This window comes from Talaromyces rugulosus, chromosome V (assembly GCF_013368755.1).
Source record: "Talaromyces rugulosus chromosome V, complete sequence".
Classification (NCBI taxonomy): domain Eukaryota; kingdom Fungi; phylum Ascomycota; class Eurotiomycetes; order Eurotiales; family Trichocomaceae; genus Talaromyces; species Talaromyces rugulosus.
Genome location: NC_049565.1, coordinates 1,853,527 through 1,878,562, shown reverse-complemented (window position 1 = coordinate 1,878,562; position 25,036 = coordinate 1,853,527). Strand labels below are relative to the sequence as shown.

The following is a 25,036-nucleotide window of genomic DNA, read 5'->3' as shown; positions in this document are numbered from 1 at the left end:
CTCTGCATAATACTAATAATCAATTTGCTTAATCTCATTAAGCTTTGCGCTGATCCCTGGAGATGTCAGTCATCAATCATGCTGCCTCAGGCGGTGCCATTAGGCACTGCCCCCAAATCGCAGAGTTCACCATATCGGGAATAGCCCGATGCACAGTATCAACCAGGATAAATGAAGATAAATACCACAAGTCTCTGCAGTTTTCTCGCTCTATCAATTACTCAATCAATTAACTATCAATAAACTAATAAACGGCTCACAACAAGGCTCAATTCCATTTTCACATCGCAACAATGTCCATAGACTATCGACATGGCCTCTCCATATTGGAGTTGATTGCCTTCTTCCCTTCCCTGTTAATGGCCCTCGTGGTGGCCTGGCGTCATGGCTTTGACCGCAGCTCCGGATGGCTCCTCTTCATCATCTTCTCGCTTCTTCGAATCATCGGAAACAGCTGCTACTTGGCCACCCTGAGCAATCCGGACAACATCAGCTTGTACACGGCATGGGCCGTGTGCAGCTCAGTTGGAATGTCGCCTCTCACGTTGGGTCTGGCTTATAGCCTGTCTCGAGTGTAAGATTTTCCTGGGCTGTCTGTGATTTCACTGTAGTGGGCACTAACGACGCGAAAAACAACAGAAACGATTCCATCCAAAGAAAGTCAGGACGTGCATATTCACCTGCCATCTTCCGTGTTCTCGCTCTTGTGACTCTTCTTGCTGCGATTCTCTGCATCGTTGGCGCGACCAGCGGCTCTAGTCCAGCCAAGGGCATAACCAACACGGAAACAAAAGTTGGTCTTGTCATCTACCTTTTGTCCTGGATCGGCCTCTTGGTTGTGCTTTTTATGATGTTTGCTCGCTATAGCAGCATCGAGCAAGGTGAACACCGTCTGGTGTGGGCTGCTATGATCTGTGTCCCGATCCTGCTTATTCGACTGGCATACTCAATGATTTCCACTCTCGGCCACAACTCCAGCTTCAACATGATCACCGGCAACGTCACCATCCAGCTGGTCATGGTCAACATTGAAGAGATCCTCATCACCTACATCATGCTCATCACCGGACTGACGCTGAGCGTGAGGGACAAGGCCGTTTATGGGGCCACCGACGCGGCCGAAGCAGGCAGACACTCGCCCGGTCAAACTGAAATGGGCCAGCAATATGCCACCGGAGACTACAATTCGACGTTTTCCACGCCGCTTACTGAACAGAAGCCGCGCCGTCGGCGTCTACGTGGCGGTCCGATCATGATGTTGGTCGGCTATATCATTGACCAAGTCAACAGCCGACGCTCATGATTGTCTGCATGGAGAGCGCAAAATCTTTTCTTTTGTATTTTTTATGATATCCTATATGTTATAGACAGTGTAATTACGCTTTTGATGTTTTATTAGCGAATGTACAACACATGATACAGAGTTACTGCTTGTCGAAGAGATATTTTGAGATCTGGTTATCGAGTGACAATCCACGTCTTCTAGATTTTTGTTGACACTAGGCAGGCATTAGCTATAAAGTGGGCATTCTTCATGCGTCTTAATTCAATTAAATATCAACTCCATATGACCAGCAAAAACACCAGACCTCCCCCATTCACTGTCCACGCGAAGGATTTATCAGACTAAGCTTGAATCTACGGAACAAGACCCAATTCTGTCAAATAGTCAGACCTTTTTTTTCTGGATAGAAAGAAGAAATCACTTACCAAAAACGACAAAGGAAAATAACTAGTGAGAATGCGGAGTGGCCACGCCATCCTGCCTTGCCATATCTCCATGCTCGTCCGACGGCGCATCACCTTATTTACCACAGACTTCGCAAACACTTCTGGCGGCATACCGTTTTCATTGCCACCGATTTTGACATCCTCCATGGTACTCTTGATTGGGAGGTACAGGGAGTCGCTCGGAGCAATGAAGCCTTGATGGAGGAGATTGCTGCGGACAAATCCGGTAACGACCTCGATAACCTCGATGCCGAAAGGTTGCAATTCCTGAAAAGCGTATTAGAGCAATGCGTCCAACTTTGTATTCCAAAGAAAAATATCTCTTACCAGACGCATCGTTTTCGAAAATTGGCTCAATGCGGCCTTTGAAGCGTTGTAGGCGCCCTGCCATACAACCGGTACACTACGTGTCACGCTCCCGATCTGCACGATGCGCGCACGAGGCGAGCTGCGAAGTAGAGGAACGAAGACTTGACACAGTCGCATGACTGCAAAAACATTGACTTGAAAGAGCTTCGAGACTTCGTTGATGTCCAAGTCCAATGACGTAGATGCGTAGTGCGTGCCGGCATTGTTAACCAGAAAATCCAGACGGCCGTCTGTGCGCTTGGTGACGGCTTCTTTCAGGCTGTCGATGGTCGTGAGATCATCAAGGTCGAGGGCAAAAGCCTCGATGTTTTCGTGCTGGCTTGTCAATTCCTTTAGCGACTCTGTACGTCTGGCCGTGGCGAGGACGGTGACTCCTTTGGCTGCAAAAGCTATAGCTAGTTCCTTTCCGATACCACTACTGCAGCCTGTAACCAGGGCAAAGGACGTTTCCTGTGCCATTATTGCCGTGGTTCAGAGATATTATTGTATATTATTGTTCAACGGAATATTCGCAGCGGTAGAAGTTGGCTGATCGTCTCTTGCGGAGATTGTATGTCGCGACGATGTAGTAGTTAACTAGATAAAAGTACCGCGAACGCGAACTAAATCAATGTTAAAATTAGCCCCGCGGCCGGGGCGCCGCTTTATCAGATAAACAACAACATTGAAGCTAAGCTTCAGGCGCTTAAGTGTTATTGAACCATTCTTTGTATACAATAATTTAAATGGCCTTCGAGAGATTCATGCTCAAAGATATTCCATTGAGTGGTTCCACACTACATCTTGGTGGTATTTCTAAGTCAATGCGGGAGTCTACGCTTTCCCATCACATCCCAAATAAATAGATATCAATTCACATACAAAGACAGGTCATGAAAGTTATGCATGTGTCAATTACTCGGCGATTGTCCGATTCGGCGTCGCGGAAAACTTGCCGAGGCCGCTGCGAACGACCGGCCTCGGCACCTGTGAAGCTTCATGTCCTCAATTTTACCACGTTTTAAATCCCCCATCCCCAAATGTCTACTAAACGACGATCTGACCCCCCTGAGACGCCCGTCGAGTCAGTCAAACGGCCCAAGAAGTCTGTCGCGTGAGCCAACTCTGTGCCAATCTCCGCGTCCACGGCCCCGCTGAATTTGAGGTTTACAGATGTCATCGGTGCCATAGCCACAAAATAAAATGCTCTGGAGAGCAGCCCTGCTCCAAATGTATCCAGGCTGGCCATTCAGATCAGTGCCGATACTCTGCTCGAGACAGAAAAGTCAAAGTGAGCGAAAAGTAGGTGCACTCAAACTGCACACTGTAGAGGATGTTTCTAACCCCCCTCCAGCTATCTGCAGCAACTGCTAGAAGAATTGCGCTATTTTAAAGGACAACCGCCAGTTTCTCCGACTACTGTTGAAGACAACATTGACGGCGAAGATGATGACGATACCGTCTCTCACCGGACCGGGACTGTCAATGACAGTGACGAAACCAATGCAAGCATTCAACACCACTTCATAGGTGACAAGGCATGGTTCCATCCTTATAACCCATCTACACCACCTATCTATGTCGGTGAAGCAGCGTGTACGGCGTTTGCCACCCGGTTTCGAAGGATTCTCACTGGGCCAAGTGCAACCGCGCATATCCCAAGAACGCAATATGTCAATGAGGCATCAATATACGCAGCCATGAAAGGAAAGGTTCAATGGCCTAGCCTACAGCAGGCTCGACTGTTGGTAAAAATTACTACGCTTCATGTGGGTCGCCTCTACCATATGTTCTTGCATAAGTCTACAATGGATAAATTGGAAGAGATTTATCGGACCGAAAGCTTTGATTGTCCACAAAACAAGGCAAAGTACTTTGCACTATTTGCATTTGGGGAGGCGTATTCTGTTCGGCCAGGCCTGTCTCCGGAGTCGGTTCCAGGCACCATGTATTTTGCCCAGGCACTGGACTTGAATCAGATTATACAGGAGCGGCCAAGCATGATGCATTTAGAAACCCTTCTTTTGTTGGTTCGTCGACACTTTTGCTAAATTATCAGCCAACTTGCTAATAGTAATAGTCTTTGTTTTCATACTTTCTCAATCGACGTCACTCGGCATGCGTCCTGGCTGGAAACGCAATGCGCCTCGGATTAATCATCGGGCTGAACCACAACATACCAGACTCTCAACTTATTGATCCTATAGAAATGGAACACCGGATACGTCTCTGGTGGACTATATACATTTTCAACCACATGTGGAGTTCAAAGATGGGCTTGCCGTTGCAGATTTCAGAAGATGACATTCATATCGGGATGCCCTCTGAATCAGATACCGGGCTAACTGGAATTTATAATGAACAATTCACCGACACCGGCTTTATAATCGCGAATATAACCCTCGCTAGAATAGCCGGTGATATAATCACGCAATTATACAGCCGGAAGAAGTATCGTGAGACATTCCTGCAGCGCGTGCAGGGGCTTTTGAAAGCTTTGAAAAACTGGGTGCAGACTTTGCCGGAGCATCTCAAGTTGAATTCCGACCCGGAATCAAACAAAAGACACGTTATATCTTTGCATTTATCATTTAATCAAGTGTGTATTCGTTTGTTTCCAACATTAGTGACTGAAACCCCACTAACAACCAACAAGTGTGTCATTCTCACTACTCGTCCGACATTACTTCACAGTCTCGATAGACTCAACAACCATGGCTCATCTCCGGCCCAAGATAACCATAAAACTCACGACTCTATTTCTCATGCCGTTCTTACCTTGAACGAAGCCTGCATTCATGCCGCCCGACATTCTCATTCCATCATTCTCGAGAAATGGATCCATGGATCCTTACCTATGTTTGGATATTTCCATGCCCAATACCTATTTTCGTCGGCCATGATCCTTGCAATATCCAGTCTCATGCTGAAAGAGGGTACCTCTGATCAAGACTCATTTGAAACTGCGCTTCGACTCCTTCATGGAATGAAAGAAAATGGAAATCTAACAGCCGCTGAATTTTATTCGCACTTGGAGAAAATCAAGATTTGTCTCGATCATCATTTTGGTAATAGTAAAGACGAGCCAAATGGGCCAGCTCAACCTAGCTCTCTGTACTTGTCTTCGTCACTGTTGCAAGGTTCCGTCAACGATACAGGCGCTACTGAAAACTATTCAGGGGTGTCGTTTGACAATATCCAGGCTCTGACAGGTGATGGCCCAAGCTATACGACTGAAATGGCATTTCTGGAACCTACAATGGAGAGTTTCCTAGCCCAGTCCAACCTGAATCTCGGATTTCCGCACTCAGTGGATTCTTTTATGAATGATGCAGATTCAATATATACCTATATAACACCTAATATGTTGACTGAATAAAAAAGGGTTCAATTAATACGCATGGACACTGTATCAATGGAGCCTAGTCAGCCTAGAAAACCGTTTCAAAGAATTGCTAATGGGGATGCGCTCATATTAATGACCTTTCAGCAAACACCGACTTGTATATTCCAACTTATGAAAATAACTAATATCAATAATGACGAAACCGGGTCTATTACATATTGGCCCTAGGTGAGTAGGCCAGCCCGTCCATCTAATAGGGTTTCGGCCTATTGACCTCTTCCCCGAGCGGTATGTCGACAATACTAGTAGAAGTTTATCTTAAATACAACTCGTGACATAGAATATTTACTAAAACTGTGGCGAGAAAAAGGTATTGCGATATGTTAGTGTCATAACTAAAGGCGTCTCCTTTCTCTAACAAGGAAGGTGTATTTTCCTAATTCGGTAATTCCTTGTCCCGCGTCTCATCGGCATCCGACTACACTTGGAGATCTAAACAAGAAACCAACAAAGTAAATTAAAACGCTATATTTATTATTTCTATATAGAATTTTTGGGTAGATTCTCCCTTTCATTATCTGAACATTGTAATTTTGTTTTAACTTAAGAATAGTGGTTTTGAGAATAGACTTGTATGAATGCAATGTTTTAAAGAGGAATAGAATATCTAACCCGACCATACAGAAACTGTTTATTCAAGAATAAGATACATTATCCCAAGGATAGGTCCGAGGAATCTTGTCCGTTTCCTTCGGCCTAATCACAGGATACTGAAGAAGATATCAATTAGAATCAATTCGACAACTTCCCTTCCACAACCTCTTTTCCGTCTGGGTACTCTCCTTTCAAAGGAGGGTAACAAAATCCCCCCTCTGGATGGAAAACTACCGTCTTTGGAGCGCGGCTACTCTTGAACAATTCAGTCCATAGAGTGATCGGCGGAGTGGTATCCTTTCCGGGTTGTGTGCGTTTAACTGTCTCTGACACAGCTGGGTGAGCGATAGGCTCTGTGATCTTTTCCGTCTTCCCCGATTTCGTCGTCCCCGAGACAGACGGGTGAACCATAGGCACTAAAGTCTTTCTCGTCGTCTTCGTAGGAATCACCTCCTTCGCCTCTTGTATGCCTTGCGGCTGCTTGGTCTTCTTCTTCTTCTTCTTCTTCTTCTTATTCTTTAACTGTCCCACTGCTTTCTTCATACTATCTTTGGACTCTGTCCCCGAAACAGCCGGGCGATCCATAGGCACTATGGTCTTTCTCGTCGCCCCCGGTACCGAAGGGTCGACCATAGGGAGTTTCGTCCTCGGAGGAATAACTTTCTTCACCTCATGTGGGCCTTGGGATTTGGTCTCCTTCTCATTCTTCAACTCTTTCACCGTTTTCCACCTGTTCTTTTTGGACATGGGGCCGTTGGGATTAGCTCCCTTGTTAACCTATCGGAATAATCGTCAGCAACTCATTCATGTATGTTTGATTTAATAGCGGCGGTGTAAGTGTTTTTGTTGAGTTTCGTTCTCTTCAACAAGGAAACGCCAAATCGAAGGGGGGGTATCGAGGAGTAGCATGCTGTAATAACGTACCTTGGGTCCCTGTACAAGGGGTTTCCCCGTAGCTTTTGCAAGGGGAGCCATATTTCTAGATATGTGAAAGGTTGATATTCGAAGATAGTGTGGAGAAAATTAATCTTAGCAAACCGTCCGAATAGTCAGAGCGTGGTTATTTATCAATATCTCTGAGAATAGACGGGTTTTTAAAACTAACACCTCTGGAATATCACGATAAAATTATGCGGCAGTTGGCCAAACAAAAAAGCAAAAAGAATAACATTTTGTACGTATTTCTGCTTCTAGTATTTAGATGTTATCTTGTAGGTTGCAAGGTGATTGTTGTTGCCGAATACATCCTTTAACGGCACAAAGCTGACAAACAAAACCTGTGGGTCAAAAAATTGTAGGCCTTTCAAGATTATGACATGTCAAGAAAGTTGAAAGGAAAATTGCAGCATTGTCAAAATTTGATGTCTTTGTTCATACAAAGAGTTGATCATCTTCTTTATCGTTGCCTGTACTGCATGTACAATAATATTGAAGAACACTGAACTTGGAACTGGACACTTAATATACTAAGCAATATGCCAACATGTACAAATGTCTGAATATACCTTACATATACCAAAAATAATAGTCACTGGCATTATAGGAATAATAGAGGGATCCCTATTGAAAACTCAACAATCCAATCTCACTGTATGCGGGTTTGGTTTCAACAGAACTGCTTTGTCTGGGGGTATCCTTGTCGCTAATATAGTCGAAGACTGCCATGTTTAAGTCCACTCCGTGCCTGTTCAATGAGTGTGGCTTTTTTCTCGATGTGCGTGGTATGTCACATATACAGCTAAGCTGAAGTAAGCGCCTGATTGCATCTCATACTAGATGTTGACGAGGGAAAAATGTCAATCATTGCGGAATCGTGACATCATGCAGTTAACCATCCCGTTGGGTAGTTTGTCGCTGGGATCAAAAGCCAAGATGTTCGCTGGTCTCCACGGAGGCGATGGTTCTTCTGACTTTTAATTTGACGAATCCCCACCCCAGTATAAAGTAGCCAGATTCTGAAAAGCAGAATAAGCCCAAACGCGCGCGTCGGAGCAGCGACTTTAAGGGTTGCAGTACTAGCAACACAAAGCAAGACAACCGAAATGAGGTTCAACAACGCCACAAATTCCCAAAAATTGCGTCGATTCCAGCCAAACACATTTTTGTTAGACGTTGAAGTCCAGTTGGTGACAGAGGGACTGAAGGATTTTGCCTCGCGCAGAACCCGACAGTAGTATCGCGTGATCAGCCCCTGCGATATGTATCATCGACATGTCCACCGATTCTTTCAATCTCAGCGACAAGTTCCTGTCTTTCCTGCAACTTCAGGCGCAGAAAGTCCACGGTCTTCTTCAGCACCACGCTCTCACTGCGTCCCTGCCCCTCCAGACCGGGTACCAGCTCGGTGAGACGGTCAAATCCCTCGCGAATAGCCGCACGGCGTTTCTGCTCAGATGCGATATGGTTGTTCTTCTTCTCCTGCTCCGTCAGACGCGGTTTATCCTGCGAACCGTCTGCGCCTGCGCCAGAAGGGTCATTGCTCGAAACCGAATCGCGGGCCCGATCTGCTCGGCGACCAGGACCATTCTGATCTTGCGGGTCCGGAGACATAGAGCTACCCTGGGCGGACATTATATAGAATGGATGTGTGTATATATACGGTACGATCGAAGTATAAATGGAAGCGTAGGTGGCTATATTGAGATGCTGAGGTGTCTAGTCGCAAAGGTGGGTAGGATCGGCACGTTGGACGTTGGTGATGCGAGGGCAAGGAGTGTCGGGGGTGTATACGCGCAGGAGACCGGGCTAGGCCGTGAGGAAAGAACGAGATGAGCCGGATTTAGCTGGGTTTATATATGCAAAGAGAGAAGAGAAGCGAAGTGAAGAGGCACAGGATCGAAGATAAGACACGCAGCTGAAAGCGGAAGTGAAGATGGCGGAAAGCGGAGACGCTTTAAGGCTGGTAACTGCGATTGTCCGGCTCCGGACGCCGAGGTCCAGGCGCTTGGCATTCCCTTCGGCGACGTCATCGACATCTTTCGACGTCGAGGAATACTTCGCTTCGTCCATGAGGACTCTCTTGCTTTGGAGCCATCTGCAACCAGGCCCAACTAACGTCCAGAGTACGCAGATCAGATGTAGCAATGCACGGCTGTTGTTAAGCCAAGACCTGCACCAACTTCGACCGCTGCTCCGTCTTCCTAGCTGCGTGTGATACCTTGGTTACAAGTATACGATAACGATGAGTGCTTCGGAGCACACTGCAGAGCGCCTGCATGGAGGATGCTCCTGTGGCAGAAACCGCTACGCGATCTCTATTCCTGGCAACACACTCCGCCAGGCCGAGGTGTTTTTCTCGGGCAGTCGAGATCACAGTCAGTTCCTGTTTTCTCTTTCGTATGTCATTGTGTTAATCAAACTATCCATTGCTATACAGGACATGCCCAAGGCGCTCCACTCTCTGCGTGGCTTCATGTGCCACTCACATGGTTCCAGTCGCAGACTGTCTCCTACTATCCAGACGAGACACATGCCTCGATCCGACGGACATTCACGCCGCTTCATGCTCCACATGAACAGCGCAATTTCTGTGGCTTCTGCGGAACTCCGTTGACCTATTGGACCGAATCGCCGCCAGAGGAAGCCGAATTCATGTCCGTAGCGCTTGGTAGCCTATTTAGCGACGACCTAGGTCTATTGGAGGATCTAGACTTGTTGCCAGCCGATGTGATCGAAGCCACTAGTCATGACGAGGCAACGACCACAAGCCTGCCATCCCGGAGTGGCGCATCAACGGCGGTGTCAGCACCAACAACTGACTCGTCCGCTGCAGTAGCTTCGACCTCGTTTCCATTTGAGACATATAGTCGACAAGGAACTATAGCAGGGATACCGTGGTTCGAGCAGATGATTGAGGGTAGCCAATTAGGGCGGATCATGAGAAGTCGACGTGGCGTTGGTGTCAGCGACGACCAACTAACGACATTTGAATGGGAAATTAGTGAATGGCAAGGGGGCAGTGATGTTGGGATGAAGGCAACAAGCGAATCACCAGGCCCTAAAAGAAAAGCCGATGAGATGGCCGGTATTTAAAGAATAGTTCTAGAGTCGAAAATAACTAATATGATCTGCGACTTAAATTTTAGCCTTGGCCACACTTACGTGTAGCGGGTCTAAGCCGAGGCTGAAATCTCATGAATGTTAAGCCTCTCAGATCCACTGTACATGTGGAACATGGGTTTTTAAGTCGAGCACTTCACCGGCTACGGTATGGAGTATAGGATAGGGGTCCAGGGGCATCGATTGATCCTTGGCAGTTCAGTTCATTCAAATTAGATGTTGGGTGGCTTGCCTGTACATACTATACCACACCTCGGCACTTGTGATAAACCTAAAACAAACACAGCGCGACGAGAAAAACTCGGCTGCAAGTCGACACTTAAAGAAAATACTAGTACATTTTTCAGGCATTATCCAAACGGCCGGGCTATGTTAACCCGAACCCTAATTGCCTCACAATTAGTGCCACCAAAGTGGCGGTGACAACCATACTAGTTAATTGGCGTTCTTCATTTAAAAAATCTGCATAAAAAAAATATTGTTTCAAGTAATAATAATTTTCCTTCTCAATTTCAATTAATTGTGAAATCTATTTCGTTTAAATGATAATGCTGAGTTTTCTCGTCTGGTATCAATGTAGATTAACATTGGTTGATTCCCTGATAGGTAAGATTATCTTAGGAATGAATATATTCTTCTAATACTAGACTGAATAACTCTTTAACAAAACATATATTATAGTCTAAACGTCTGCTTCCTCTCTATGTAGAACCCACAATTGGAGCGCGCCGAAGTTTCGACATGTCAACTGGTGTGTTGAATTCCTGTGCAGCTGACATAAAATACTGCCGTGATAGTCTCAGGAGAAGTCCCATACGCAAACACTTTCGTGACGCGAAGCTCATTTGGAATACCCGTAACGTTTTACTTATAAAGCCGGTAACTTGAAGGAACAAATTTGTTTCTAGCAGACAATGACCATCCGGAGCGAACTCGTTCAGATATCCCTGTACACTCCATCCTATGAAGGCGTTGTAATTTGGTAGAATTTGGACATTACCCCCAGCGTAGACAGTTGTAGGTCCGGTTTACCCCATTGTTGATGGGCTGAGCGGTCATTGGAGTGGTAGAGCTGAAGGAGCAAGGAAATTGAGCCAAATATTAATAATAATCGAGATGAGTTGTCATAATCGACAACTTTGAAATCGAATGCATTGCGGTTTCCAAATTCACAGGCGCCACTCCAGACAAGTTCCTATACGAACAGTCAGTCAGTTCCCGACATTAACGTATTTAAATATCCAATCCATTATTATCGAGTATTTGTAATAATCCAGCCTCGTTATTCGATCCCGGAAATCTAAAACGTATACGGGCGATGAACCAATATCCTGGGGTCACACTGGAGGCATCATAAACAGTCACATTGAATATTGATGTTTCTAGTTCCGGTCTCTGTCTAGAATTAGGATATAGTTTAATCAGACACATAAACAGTTCATTAAAGACTTTCCATCACAAGTTCGGCAAAATTTCCACCTTAATCTAGAAATTCAGGTTGCTGAGCGCAGGCAACAGAAAGCAAAAAGGCCACCCATTTTAGCAACATTACGAAATCAAGGTAATATTCCGAGCAATCGACTTTTTTAGATGTCTGTTAACAGAACAATAAGGGGTATAATATTTAAAATGGCTTGTCTATCATGACTGTGGCCGTCTCTGTAACAAAAAGGTAGAAATACTTGCTTTTGCTTTGTTACCAGAAGTCCATCTTGCTAATCTTGACCCCATTGTTATCAATACTAGTCCTTATATTACGTATTGATCTTTACTATAACTTTACAAGATCTTTGACTTCCACATAACAGGTTTCCTTTCTCGAGATAGTAGTAAAAATCCTACATAGTCCCCTTGATTGTAGCGCTATAAAGCCTTGGCCATATTCTATAGACCGAGATACCGTAAATTAATGACATGAAGACAATTTTCATACGTAAAAACCAAGAGTTTTAATATAACAGCGCGCATTATATCTTGCACGCCAAACCAGATACATTTATCAATGTCTCAGGGTCTGACGCCACAGCATTGAGCATATGTATTGTGGACATCTGCGGCTAATTTAGTATGACGTGCCGTCCGCCGATCCTAGTTTCGCTGCTATGGAGAATTTAGGGGCCAAGAATCAAGTTCCGTTGAAACAGCTTTGAGGCTTAGATGGTGATCACCTTCCAACTCCGTCATAACACGGTGTTTCATACTTTAAATAACCTAGCGTAATTGAAGATCCACGTAAAACTCAGGTAGTCACTTCCCCTAATTTTCATGGATTTAACATGCATGCGATTGGAATAATCGACTTCATCACCGTTTTAAAAGGACATTCTGTTGGGTATTGATAATGACAGCCACCGAGATGCAACAATATACTCCTTTACGCGGAGACGAGGAAGGTGCTGGAGGCAATGTACAGCCTACGCCGACTGTACATGTAAAACGGGCATCAATGATCTCCGTTTTAATCAAGTCACTAGCACTCATTGTACTTGGTTTCGGCTGGGCATTATGGCTCACTGAGAGCTGCCCGACTTGTAACTGCAGTCTGCCTTCGGACCAATTGTTTGGCGATGGTGAGCTGTCCCTTAATTCGCATGCGATGTGTTTTTCAATGCTGATTAATGGATAGTTCCCTGGGGAAGTGTTGTCCTATCACAAGACGATAGATATGTAGAGACCGATCCCTATGAATCCTATCCTGACGGAAAGCTGGACCCCCTGTGGGAGGATATTTACCCAGGTCAGTACTATACTTTTATAATTGCAAATTGAGGCTCCTATTTTTTTTTTTTTTACTAAGCCTTTCAATAAAGGTACCTGGGTTGCTATTGAAGATCCACTCGTTGCCGACGCCGCTGGCCAAGGCATGTCCATGGTCAATGAGGGCGAGGATCCAGCATCATGGTCTCCAAGCAGTGAGGGCTTTGGCGTAGGTGTAATGCATCAATTACACTGTGTGGTGAGTACATTGAGTATATTCTATAAGAAAGCAAGTCAAAAGCTTATGTTCCTCGTCAATCTGCCATAGCTCGTCGTGAAACACTCGCTCTTCGCACTCAAACGCGATCACACCGAGGATGACTTACCGCCAGATGAGCATTTACATCACTGCATGGAGGTCCTCCGACTGGTAAGCCAATTTTGAATCATTGTACCTATGTACAAAAATGCTGACTCGGGTGTCTATTATAGGCTATTATGTGCCATGGCGACATGTCTCTACAAAAACCAGAACAGTTTGCGAATACGCAGATAATCACTGGCCTTGACAATGTCCATCTGTGCCGCGACTGGTCCAGTGTTCGTCGTGCCTTCATGTCGAAAAGGATAGGGAGAACGGACAGTGGGAAATGGGTAGACACTTCAGTACACGAGCCTTCATAGCGTTTCATTTTCATAGGAGATAGAAAGAATGTTCATTGTTTCAAGCATATAATAAATAAGCGCTAGTACTAACACGTACTAGTGCGGAGAACCGGGGTCCCAAAATGGAATTGCGGATGATGATTTCCAACTTATCTCAAGAGTTAAACAGACCATTATCCTTCCTTTATCACTTCTACCAACAAGTTTCATCCAGCACCATATTCCTTTTCTCATACAATTCAACAAAATATAGAGAGAAACGCAGAAGCTCACCATGGCCGAGAAAGAGTCTCTTCTAAACACCAACAAAACCGATGTCCCAGGCGACCCTCCTGCATATGAAGTAGCCACATCTCGTCCTCGGCCGCCGTTTCCCTTGGCGATGCCGGTTCTCCAGGGCCTGCGATCAAAGCGTGTGATTCTGGCCTCGCAATCACCGCGTCGCAAACAAATCATGTCCTACCTCGGCCTCCCCAACATCGAAATCATTCCTTCTACCGAACCCGAAGACTTCCCCAAGACGATGGCGCCCATTGAGTATGTCCTAGCGACAGCGACGAAAAAGGCGCAGACCGTTTATGCACAAGAGGCAAGCAATGAGGAGAAAGGGGAACCCGGCTTGATTCTAGCTGCGGATACTATTGTCGTCGATATCTTGCGCGGGACGATTCTAGAAAAGCCCAGGTCCGAGGCAGAGCATGTCACTATGTTGAAGGACCTACGCACGGCGGGTGACCATAAAGTCTATACTGCGATTGTGGTCATGGTTCCGTTGGAGAGTGCGAGACAGCCCGGCTATGCCATGGAATCGCACATTGAAGAGACGGATGTGCGCTTTGATTCCGAAATCACAGACGAGCTGATCCTGGCGTATGTCCGAACCAGGGAGGGTGCTGACAAGGCTGGTGGTTATGGGCTGCAAGGGTTGGGATCGATTCTGGTAGAAAAAGTCAACGGCAGTTATGACAACGTTATCGGGTTGCCCTTGAAGGCGACCCTTAAATTGATTGAAAAAGTCGTGACGAGGGCAGATGACGATGACAGGCTGGCAGAGGATGGAGAGTTCGGGTCGGATGAAGAACTCGATGATTGAATCTTTTTAAATCATACCCAGTCCACGACTTTTACGAATCTATATTATTACCCACCACCCGTGGCGTCTGTGGAGAGATGCATCGGCTAGATAAACAAAAGTTCGCAGCTTCTAATTGGCGTATAAGATACATAAATTTTTGATGTATACCCTTAACCAATCATGTTGGTTGCAATACGCCTCTAGTAAGAAGTCTCTGGGATCTGTACAGTAGATGGAAGTATAACAAAGGAAAGAAAAGACAATATAATGACTGAAACACGGTATTATACACCTATGCCGTCCAGATTCTCTTCAGAGCCTCGGTGATACCAACGTCGTTTGTCTCGAATTCGTATAGGCCCACAGCGACGGTCAAAGTGGCAGCACGCAGTCCCCACACAAAGAAAGCACGGGTCTTGGGCACACGCTTTTCGGGGAGATAATCGACAATGAGGGCCCTGTGGTTTTATTAGCAATTGCGTTTTTGTCGGAGGAAAAAAAACCATTGATCGGCACATACTGGAATCCAATGTGAGAGTGAAGAACGAGCGAGGTGGCGAGGATAGAGTCCATGACAGGGTTCAGGGTTCCAGCGGCAAAGGGAGCAATGGTCAAAGGGACAAGACTGGCGGCGATCAATCTACAAAATAAATTAGTACTTCCTCGAATGCCTTTTCTTTTGAAATTCCAGCAAGTTCGTACCGCTCAAAAGTCCAATGGTAGCTGCCATGGCTGGGGGAGCTGTGGGGGATAGGCGCGGGGTCGTTCACTATCAAATGCCATGTTAGCCATTGCTCCAACGAAACGCTGTTATATTGGCCCATGTTGCTATTTCCTTCGTGGTTCGGTAATGATTCGTATTCACGTTGCGGTCTATCGGGCCGAAGACAATTGGGGTGGTAAAGGATGAGATAGAAATAAATGTGACGTACTTGTTCCCTGAATAACCTCTGTGATATAACACTGTCAGCTTTCCTGTATTCTATCCTAGACTGCAATCCCGCAAAGCGTGTGCGCATGACTTACGTGGCAGAGGGTTGAGAATGTCCCTCTTGGCCGAGCTGTGGAAAGAGGTGATCTGTGACGAGGGCGCATTCTTCATCTGAGTCTGGCGGACAAGAGCCATGGCGAATGGAGTCGTCTTGGATTGAGGCGCCGAGAGTCTCGTCATTTGGCCGAGCATTGCTCCAGAGGGGCGGATGAAGGAGGCCATGGTTGCGGGTATGTCGCAAAGAAAAATGATCGAATAGCAGTAATCAGCACGGCAGACACCTCCAGAAAGGCAGCGAAGCGTCAATCCAGTGAAGCGACGGGGAGGTTTGACGTGTTGCAGGGTCGCTGAAAGGGTCGACTGCACGGATGAGGTCGAAGTCGAACTTCCTCGGGAAAGAATGCGGTCATCCGATTACGCGCCCACGTGATTGGCTGGCAGTAGCCGAAATGGCCCGGCCGTGTCGCCAAGCATAAAGCCGAGCTTCTTCATAGTTACTTCATATTGATATTGATTAATCTTACATATATACTAACTCTCAATGATTTCGCGAGATGATACATTGGTATATATGACTACCTACTAAGGGTGATCGTCAGCACGCCGGTTTCTTTTCCAGAATCCCACTGTCTCTTCCATGTACCCAGTGTCTTCCAAAGACAACTCCCACTCCTGTCTATGCGCTTCCGCTATGGCAAGGTATGGCTCCAATCTTTCCTCGAGCACGTCATGGGGCGTGCCTGGAAAATGAACGAGGAGATCACCCGGATGCACCTGGTAGTGTTCAGGCGAATCTGGATTGAGCCCCTCTCCATTCGGTGATCTCATGTATGCGTTAAACCACCGGAGTGGACAGTACATGACAGACTGGGAAAAGTAACTCGCCTCCTTTAAGGTATTACTAAGGGCCGACTGGTCATTCCAGAAGAGGTCTTTTTCTGGGTTCGTCGCTGGGTAGGCAAGGGCAGCCGATACCAGTTCGACAGACCACGGATGTACACGAATAGGGAAAACCCCGTTGTTGATCCCGTTCCAGTCATTTGTGAGTAACAAGTGAATGTTCGACATATCCGACGGGGGAAGGAAGGTTTCCAACGGCATGTTGGGGTTCATGACCACCGTGTCAGAGTCACACCAACTAGATGGTATCGTCGGTCAGCTGTTGCAGTTGACCAAATATCGCGTACTCACTATAGCCACTCCAATCGCTGGTCGACCGGCTTTGCCAGCTCTTGCAGCAACACCGATAGCAGAATGGCGTATTTGTTCCAATAACTCTGCAAAATCGGGATCCTTAAAACAAAAAGAGGATAGCCAAGTCGGCGAGAATGTTCCTCGTGCGTACTTATTGCTCTCTCGTAGATTGCATTAGATTTATTGCCATATACCATCATCACCTTGCCTATTTTTGCACGTGGTAGATCTGTCGAGTTCCCTAAATAGTTGAGGGGCTGAAGTTAGCAAGATATAAGACTTGTATGCATAAAGAAGCCATACGATAGTACGTAAACAGGTGCAACAACCATAAGATAGCAGCCACGCTTAGGATTAAGCGCAAAACACTCCTGCTCTTTGCATGCGGAGTCCGATCGGTCGTGAATCTTGTCAAATTTGGAATTCTCGTGTCATGTTTCTTTTCTTCTTTCTCATCGCGGTGGATACTTAACGAATACATCGTGTGGACCAGCAGGAGGTCAAAGAATGATGAGACTACCAAATACCTCAAAAATAAATAAGTTCACACAGGCTTGATCACCGCTTTTCCAGCGCTGGGAATTTCTAGACTCATATATCCCTACCGGACTGACTCACTATGTAGCAGACCTCTTTATCTATTGATCCCGGACAAGAGACTGGATGGTTGCCGGACCCGCTAGCAACAACATCCTTTGTTTGACAGCAATGTTATTAAAATAAATTACCTCCGACCCTTGATTCCCTCTTCCGGAATTGCTTCTCTTGTCTGTTCTTTCTTTATTATATACATTTAATTTTCCTTGTTGTGCTCTAACTTTTTCCCCGTATGCTATGCTAGGTTTACTCCTTCCCCCCTCCCCTTCAAAATCAGTTGAATTTATGGTGTGCGGGACAATATAGTATCAAATCATTTTTTTAAGTGTCTAAAATCAATCTAGGTCTCCGTGGAAGGGTTCATAAGCTCAAGTCAGATAACACATCTCATTCGAGCGACTGCACGGATTTTCAGTATTTCAAAACCGCCTTGCCAAAGTTGTATCCATGAAACAGAGCAAGAATCCCATCAATACCGTTTTCAATACCCTCACACTCCCACGTAGACGCCTTGAACGTTCCATCTTTGATCCATTGCGAAACGCGCTCTTGATGCTCTTGTCGGTATTTATCGCCCATGCCCTTATCGCCAACCACAAAGCCTCGCATCGTCAGTCTCTTGGTCAAGATGTAGCTGTAGTTTCGCAGAGGGAAATGTTCTTCGCGAGGTAGATTGTATCCGGCAATCAAGCCGCACACGACAATACGACCATGATCCTTCATGGAATCGAGAGCGGCTTGGAGGTGTTCGCCGCCGACGTTTTCGTAGTAAATATCTATGCCCTCTGGGGCGAGGCGGTTGAGTGCGTCTGAAGGCTTCTCCGTTTTATAGTTGAAGCCGGCATCGTAGCCAAGGTCCTTGGTGATAAATTCTAGTTTTTCGTCGGAGCCAACGCTGCCGATAACCGTCAAGCCTTCGTGCTTGGCCAGCTGTCCAACGATCTGGCCTACTGCGCCACTGGCTGCCGACACGAAGATTGTCTCTCCCTTTTGTGGCTTGCCAATTTCGTAGAGCGAGGAATACGCTGTGAGTCCAGGCATACCCAGGGCGCCGAGGAAATGGCGAATATCTTCGATGCCGAGCGGGTTCTGGAGGAGTCTAATACCAGAAAGCTCATCCCCGCTCAGGGCAATATATTCCTGAAATGGCAAAAAGCCGATGACGGTATCGCCTTCGTTGAACTGCGAGTTATTCGACTTTATAACTTTGGCAATTTGGGTATTGGTGAGCGGCTTTCCGATCTCAAAGCCCACAACGTATGACTTGGTCTCAGAATCTTCAAAATGCGTTAGGGTAGTTTCACGTTGTCATGGTCAAGCTGAGTACATACCTCGCATGCGGCCACGCATATAGGGGTCAAGACTGGCATAAAGGGGTTGGATCACGACACCATTTTCAGGTGCGTCGTCTGGGTACGGTAGCGTCTCAACAGTAAGATCTTTCCCTTTGACTGGTAACCCCGAAGGGGCATGTCTGAAGATTAAGCTCTTGTTTTCTGGCATGGTTGTCGTGTATCTGGCTTAGAAAAGTTCACAAAAAAAAGTATTTATACAATAGGTGAATGGGAAAAGGCGCTAGAGTCACAGAAAGTGTTTTGAGTCACTCGAGATTTTCACCTGCGGATATCACAATTTAATAAATATCATAGATTTTGCATGGTGAGAGCCACCTGAGATTATAAATCATCTCTTTGTCATGGCCCACCGACCCATCAGGGACCAAGTGAGACGGGGGGGAAAGCTTATGGTGCATAAATAAGTGGGATGTAGATGACAGAACTGACCTAATCGGCGCGAGATCCTTCTACTCAAATTCGTTGGAACGAAGTACATTAGCCAATAGATTCGTCATGGTTAGACTAGGCATTTGATCCCCTAACAGATGGAGCAAAATTTATCCGTTATTCTCCGTATACTCCGTAGTTACGTACGTATCACTTTGTGCACCTTGTATAAAAATACAAATACCTCGGAGAGTCGGAAGCCATAACTGGAACACTAGTACCCAAAGGCGCAAAACTCCGAGGGCTTACATGTCGGTCGTGGGGCTTTCCTTTGGAAATCTGAAAGGCTTGTGTGTATGTATCCACCGCCACTCTTTTTTTTAATTCATTGTTGTTAACCAGATCTCGGGAAATATGCCCGGCGGTGCGGTTGCTGAGGAGACATGTCATGTTGCCTGGTCGAACTCTTCTGCCGGTCAAAGAGAAGATGGCTACATTTTAAATAGCATATTATCTATGTGTCCCACAAACATCTCAAAAATACGTAATAAGGTGAGGTGGTGAACACTTTCTTCGAGTTTGATGTCAGGCTAACTTCGATTGGTTTATGGTGGCTCCGCAGCCACGTGCTGTACTGACTAGTCCATAACCGGTTTAGTCTCCACACGGATTCACAACTGCAGCGACTTTCGATGTTGCCTCAACTTGAACGTACCACTAAACAATGTCCGACCGCATCTTCCTGGAGTACGTATAAGCGGAGGCGGCCGGGAAGCGGCCTCTCAAAAAGTGGCAGGCCTGTTTGTCCCGTGTTTCGAGTCGTGGCAGAATCCTCTACTGGATTAGGGGCCATCTTTTGCCTGTTTTGTTCTTCACGTTTCCAGAAAACGGGCAAGCCTCCGCCTGCAAGGCTGATTTTTGTGTATAGAATCACAAGACCATGCTCGGTGCCGTATGTTGGATTGTCTGAATGGCCAGCGATCTTCTTCAGCAGCTCTATCCCCCGCTATCCTGCTATGCTGCCAAGCACGTAAGCGAGATCTTCGCTCAAAGAATTGCACAACTCGAATGTCAGCAGTCAGAGGCAGTTCCTATTCGCTGTTGAAAGGTGATATTTCTGGTGTGAAGGACATGGAAGGTTTGCTGGGGTGAAAGCATACACGGCCAGAGTATACCAAAGATGCAACCTGAATTTGGGCGCGACTAATGTCGTCCTGGATGGATCAACATCCATGCAAGGATACCACTTACCAAAACGATCATTCCTCACACTCAAATTGTGTTCTGTAAGCTCGGGTTCTTAATCAAGACCAAGTCGACGTCGGTTCTGTGAGACGATATGAAACCAGCCAGTCACGTCCCGGGATGGAACGATCTCCGTTTAGCGCTACATAGTAGGGATACCCTCAAGATACGCTCCTTGTTCTCTTCGATGTCTAGACCCTATAATGAGCAGGAAATCTATGATGTTCATATTCCGTATATAACAATTTTACCCGAATAATATTAAACAAAATACGGAACCATATATTACAAGAAGGGATATCTCTAGCACGGATTTAATCCATACCCTTGAACCAATTCTCCATGCGCCAATCGACTGTTCTTCCCAGGTATCAACTATTCCTTTCATCATGACAAGGCGCTGATAACATCCAGGGCATCCATCACCTCCTCCACTTGCTTGCCCTCCTTATGTTGAAAATCCATTGCCGCAAGTGCCGTTACAACAACCATGTCAACGAGCTCGCCCTGGCCCGAGACATAAAAGTCGAGCTTTTGATTTTGGCCACTCTTCTGCCAGCGAGCCAGCAACTGGCCATTGCCATCAAATAAACGCAGTTCCCCTTTCAGATCTGGCTTCCACTTGAAGGATCCAAGCGACGGATATTCAAATTTCTGGCTCGAGCTGCCCGTCAACTGGTCATGTTTCATTTTGAAACTGCGGCCGTATAGGGAGACCTCGGCATAAACATTGCCTGATAGCGATGAGGTGCGAGTGGTGCAGGTACCGATCATCATAGACCCGTTTTGACCTATGCGGTATACTGTCATATTGGGCTTTGTCTTTGGAGAGCTTTTTATCGTGAAGGCCGGGATGTACTGTCCATAAGGACCTGGCGCGAGGAACGTGTTGCTTTTCGTATCGAAGATGAACGCAAAGACAGGCTGGGGAGTATTATTAGAATCGAAGCCGAAACAAAACATTTTTTTCTTTCCTTTGAGGCCCTTGCAAAAGACGGTGATAGAAGCTGGTGGTTATTTTTCAGATATCGAATTTATGGATAATTCAAAGACTCTGGTGTGGCTTTTGTATCTTTGGGAGCGGCCCCCTGTCCCTTCTTATACACATCCTCAAAACTACAATCAGTGGCTGAGCTGCGCACAGTATGTCGAAAAGCGAATTGATCGACCAAGCTGACATTTAAAGATACGTATCTCCACAGAGCAGCGCATGACCTCATAGGCCGGATGCTAACCCTCAGCCCTAGGCAGACTAACCCGCTTGGGAGCGACGTCGCGCTCTTGGTCTAGCTAGCTTGGGCTTAGCTTCGATCTTCTACATTGCTATTTATTTTTATTTTGACATGCGCATAGAGGGAGAAGAGAAAATAATGAGGTGAGATATTGGAAGACTAACCCGCCGAGTAGCCGTCTTGTTGTACATTGAGTGGGGTATCTAAAAATATTATACAATCAAACGTTATCATGCCTTTACTCCAGTCCAGTTCCACCTTTCTAAATGTTGATATCGGTACACTGCATACCTAGTCTAGTTGCAGAAAAGGATGCTCGAGCAGCTCCTTGGCCGTCTTTCTCTCTGCTGGATTCCAGGCAAGCATTGACTTTGCAAAGGATAGGAAATTTCCTCTATCTTTCCCTTCCAAACTAGCCGGTATTACATCGGCGAGTTTTCGGTCTGGGATTAAGTAACCGTGCAGAAATTTGTCTTTGAGAAACTGTTAGTTATGATGTCTTCTAACGTCATGAGAAGAAGAAGGTCAAAATACCATCAGCATCAAAAAATGGCCCGCCGAAAAAGTCCTGCGCGTTGTCGTATCGCGGGCCGTTTGGTACTTTACTGACCGCCACTGGCCATTTATGCTCTAGCATTTCGCGTGCCCTCGTGAGAACCTCGGGCGGAGGAGGTCCGAGTAGAGCTATCATTTCTGCGAGATGTGCCTTGGCGTTATAACTGCGGTCTTTATCGTGAACCTGGCGGAACAGTTTTTCGCTTTCGATAAGCTCCCAGAGCTAACCACAAGTCAGCTATTTGATAAATGTTCGACAGCAAACAAACAATACCGTACCAAAGTTCCCAAGGTCCATATATCTGCGCTCATTCTCCATCCGCAACCAAGTATAACCTCTGGTGCACGATAGTAGTCTATTTGAATAGGATAAATCCCATACTTGTTTTCAGCGTCCAGTTTGTTGGCGGAACCAAAATCAACGATCTGGGGTATTGCGTTTAGATTTTTGAGAGATCCAAATTCATTGTGGCAGAGATAGATTGGTCGGCCGGTTGAGTCGATCTTGTACTGCATTGGAGTTTCAAGCTGTGTGTTCATGAAGTTGCCGAGCACGGCGGGGTCCTCGAATGAGACCATAATGTTCTGGAGGTTTAAATCTGGGAGAATTTAAATTGGCCTGCTGTCGTGCTCGAAACGGGGGGGAAATTGTGAAAACTCACCAGTATGGACAATTTTGCACTCTGTATGGAGATAGTCCAGGGCAGTAAGGACAAAGGTGGTGTATAGCTTAACGATTACAAGAGGAATTTTCTCGCCAACGAAGCGCCTCTGATAAAGCCATAGTGGCTCTCTCAGGGGCTCATACGCCAGACAGGAGTGTTTCCCATTTGGGCCGTCAAGCACAAAGTAATCCGAGGATGTTCGGAGAAGAGCACGGCCGCGGTGAGATGGATCTGTCTTGGCAATATGTTGCTCGGTGTCATATTCCTCCTGGGGTGCTTGGTGGTTGTGATTCGATATCTTCAATGCTACCACAGTCTCAGGCTTCCATCGGTATCTTGACAGGGTTTGTAAGCATTAATACATTAGTTAACAGAACTATAATTAGTAATAAAGCACGCTTACCCCCGCAGGTCTCGGGCAAACCAGACAGTGGAGGATCCACCCCAGCCAACTTTCACAAGGGCTTGGTATCGATTGGCGAGAACATCTCCGGGCTTCAGTGGATAACAATGTGTAGAGTTGTAGCTCGGGCAGAACTCCTCATCAATAGGCTCCTCGTGGGGCAAAAGTGGGCCAGGAGGAGGCGCTGGAAAGGGTTGTTTGCGAAATAATGAAAATAGTGAACGTGACACTATATTATTTCTTATCGACTTCATTCTAGATTCCGCCACATATGATCTATTATTAGAAAGGGAAAACAGAGAGCTAAAAGACCTAAAATTGGGCATACCTGAACATGTTGGGTTTAGACTGGTTTGTTTACAGTTGCCATTATGGATGGCATGAATGGAAAGCGGTCTGATATGGCAGAATGGCAATCCCGCACATGAACGCAGTCTCTCAGGGACTACCATCCATTCTCAGGCTCAAGGGAAATGGACAATATAATGAATAGAAAGTCATCAAAAGAAAGCACTGGAAATGATAGGAAGAAGAAGTGGGAGATGGCGTTCGCCGCCCGGATGAAGCAGGTCGTGCCTGGACTATATCTGGGGAATGTCCAGGCGTCTTACAAACTAGAGATGCTCCAAGAAAGATTGATGCAATACTCTCACTTACTAATGCCCGGTGGGTGTGGTGGAACACCCTTACAAGACAAGCTGGTGTCCCAGAACATCGTCACAAATGGGATCAGTGTGCGGACTCGTCCACGCAAGACCTTCTTGCCCATATGAGCGACATATGCGACTTTATTGACCAGATGGCATCTCCAAAGCTCTCCTCATTATCCTCGCTATCCGTCCAATGCGAGCAGATAAGCGATCCGGACGAACCCGCGAGGCGATGTTAATCCATTGTGACCTTGGACTGTCACGTTTGCCAACGATAATAACCGCATATCTGATGCGCAAACTACAAATGCAACATATGGAGGTGATAAGCCTTCTTTCTTCAAAGCAGAAAATTAAACCGAGCCCGAATTTTATGCGTCAGCGTCAAGTTTGGGAGGGCGTGGTATACCAAATATGGGAGAATGAGGATAGAACTATACCGAAAGCGCCGTATAAAGCCTTTCTGGAAGATAGGGCGGCCCTTCTGAAGAAAAGGGGGCTTACTGGAAACGAGCCACTCGCACCCCAAAACCTTTGGTTACTGACATGAGTTCTTTTTTTTTTTGGGTGACATTAGATCACATTTCATACCACGAACCAGGGAGTTCCGGACTGCTTTGTCGAGGTATGGCCTCTGGTCTATTCTTAGTTCCGATAACCCACTTCATAATAGGTCTTCGGTACCAAATAGTGTGGGCAGGTGACTACTACTAAAGCTCACCGCCAAAGACCGCCGGACCGTAATACGGGTGCCGTATCTAGAAGGCTCCACGTCATAAGGCTCATAACAGCTTTGATCGACGGGGCTCGGGTTTCATTGTGGCCGGTTCCATCCTTTCTAGTCGGCCATCTTCCCAGGCTACTACTCTAGGCACTTCCGTTTTTGGGATGAGCAACTCGCATTCCGATATGGAGATTCCAGGGTATTGATGGCTGCTCCCCTCGTCATTCGCTTCGTCGGGACCTCCACCAATCTCGACTCGGAATTTATCGACGGACACCTAGCACGTAGCGTAGGGATTTCAGTTCTTGGGTTACATGTCGAAGGGTTTTCCGCGGAGATAGGACAGGGTTCCAGCAACCGAGGATCAATATTCGCCATGCCAGAAACGTGATACCATACTATTTCTTATCGAATTTATTCTAGATTCCGCCACGCGTGACCTATTATTAGAAAGAGAAGATATAGAGTCAAGAGACATGA

The 25,036-nt window shown here is 46.3% G+C and overlaps 10 protein-coding genes across 10 annotated transcripts; 4 read left to right on the top strand and 6 right to left on the bottom strand.

The window, feature by feature from the left end:
- Positions 1-293: 293 nt before the first annotated feature.
- Positions 294-1,303, top strand: TRUGW13939_09200 (uncharacterized protein; the record flags this gene model as incomplete). The annotated part of the gene is made up of 2 exons (XM_035492325.1): positions 294-574; positions 640-1,303. 2 exons carry the CDS (start codon positions 294-296, stop codon positions 1,301-1,303), a joined length of 945 nt encoding a protein of 314 aa, XP_035348218.1.
- Positions 1,304-1,626: 323 nt separating this feature from the next.
- Positions 1,627-2,559, bottom strand: TRUGW13939_09199 (uncharacterized protein; the record flags this gene model as incomplete). The annotated part of the gene is made up of 3 exons (XM_035492324.1): positions 1,627-1,638; positions 1,711-1,998; positions 2,059-2,559. 3 exons carry the CDS (start codon positions 2,557-2,559, stop codon positions 1,627-1,629), a joined length of 801 nt encoding a protein of 266 aa, XP_035348217.1.
- A 1,307-nt stretch (positions 2,560-3,866) lies between these two features.
- On the top strand, positions 3,867-5,458 carry TRUGW13939_09198 (uncharacterized protein; the record flags this gene model as incomplete). The annotated part of the gene is made up of 3 exons (XM_035492323.1): positions 3,867-4,109; positions 4,160-4,678; positions 4,736-5,458. The coding sequence occupies 3 exons, from the start codon at positions 3,867-3,869 to the stop codon at positions 5,456-5,458; spliced, it is 1,485 nt and encodes a 494-aa protein (XP_035348216.1).
- A 759-nt stretch (positions 5,459-6,217) lies between these two features.
- Positions 6,218-7,054, bottom strand: TRUGW13939_09197 (uncharacterized protein; the record flags this gene model as incomplete). The annotated part of the gene is made up of 2 exons (XM_035492322.1): positions 6,218-6,856; positions 7,004-7,054. 2 exons carry the CDS (start codon positions 7,052-7,054, stop codon positions 6,218-6,220), a joined length of 690 nt encoding a protein of 229 aa, XP_035348215.1.
- A 1,209-nt stretch (positions 7,055-8,263) lies between these two features.
- Positions 8,264-8,650, bottom strand: TRUGW13939_09196 (uncharacterized protein; the record flags this gene model as incomplete). Its single annotated transcript, XM_035492321.1, has 1 exon — positions 8,264-8,650. The coding sequence occupies one exon, from the start codon at positions 8,648-8,650 to the stop codon at positions 8,264-8,266; it is 387 nt and encodes a 128-aa protein (XP_035348214.1).
- A 610-nt stretch (positions 8,651-9,260) lies between these two features.
- TRUGW13939_09195 (uncharacterized protein) lies at positions 9,261-10,111 on the top strand (the record flags this gene model as incomplete). The annotated part of the gene is made up of 2 exons (XM_035492320.1): positions 9,261-9,393; positions 9,456-10,111. 2 exons carry the CDS (start codon positions 9,261-9,263, stop codon positions 10,109-10,111), a joined length of 789 nt encoding a protein of 262 aa, XP_035348213.1.
- A 3,664-nt stretch (positions 10,112-13,775) lies between these two features.
- On the top strand, positions 13,776-14,594 carry TRUGW13939_09194 (uncharacterized protein; the record flags this gene model as incomplete). The annotated part of the gene is made up of 1 exon (XM_035492319.1): positions 13,776-14,594. The coding sequence occupies one exon, from the start codon at positions 13,776-13,778 to the stop codon at positions 14,592-14,594; it is 819 nt and encodes a 272-aa protein (XP_035348212.1).
- Positions 14,595-14,868: 274 nt separating this feature from the next.
- Positions 14,869-18,696, bottom strand: TRUGW13939_09193 (uncharacterized protein; the record flags this gene model as incomplete). Its single annotated transcript, XM_035492318.1, has 9 exons — positions 14,869-15,034; positions 15,097-15,216; positions 15,279-15,345; positions 15,509-15,526; positions 15,603-15,952; positions 16,151-16,705; positions 16,759-17,018; positions 17,785-18,635; positions 18,690-18,696. 9 exons carry the CDS (start codon positions 18,694-18,696, stop codon positions 14,869-14,871), a joined length of 2,394 nt encoding a protein of 797 aa, XP_035348211.1.
- Positions 18,697-20,714: 2,018 nt separating this feature from the next.
- Positions 20,715-21,290, bottom strand: TRUGW13939_09192 (uncharacterized protein; the record flags this gene model as incomplete). The annotated part of the gene is made up of 1 exon (XM_035492317.1): positions 20,715-21,290. The coding sequence occupies one exon, from the start codon at positions 21,288-21,290 to the stop codon at positions 20,715-20,717; it is 576 nt and encodes a 191-aa protein (XP_035348210.1).
- A 560-nt stretch (positions 21,291-21,850) lies between these two features.
- On the bottom strand, positions 21,851-23,518 carry TRUGW13939_09191 (uncharacterized protein; the record flags this gene model as incomplete). The annotated part of the gene is made up of 6 exons (XM_035492316.1): positions 21,851-22,032; positions 22,094-22,337; positions 22,394-22,713; positions 22,777-23,114; positions 23,183-23,458; positions 23,511-23,518. The coding sequence occupies 6 exons, from the start codon at positions 23,516-23,518 to the stop codon at positions 21,851-21,853; spliced, it is 1,368 nt and encodes a 455-aa protein (XP_035348209.1).
- Positions 23,519-25,036: the final 1,518 nt, after the last annotated feature.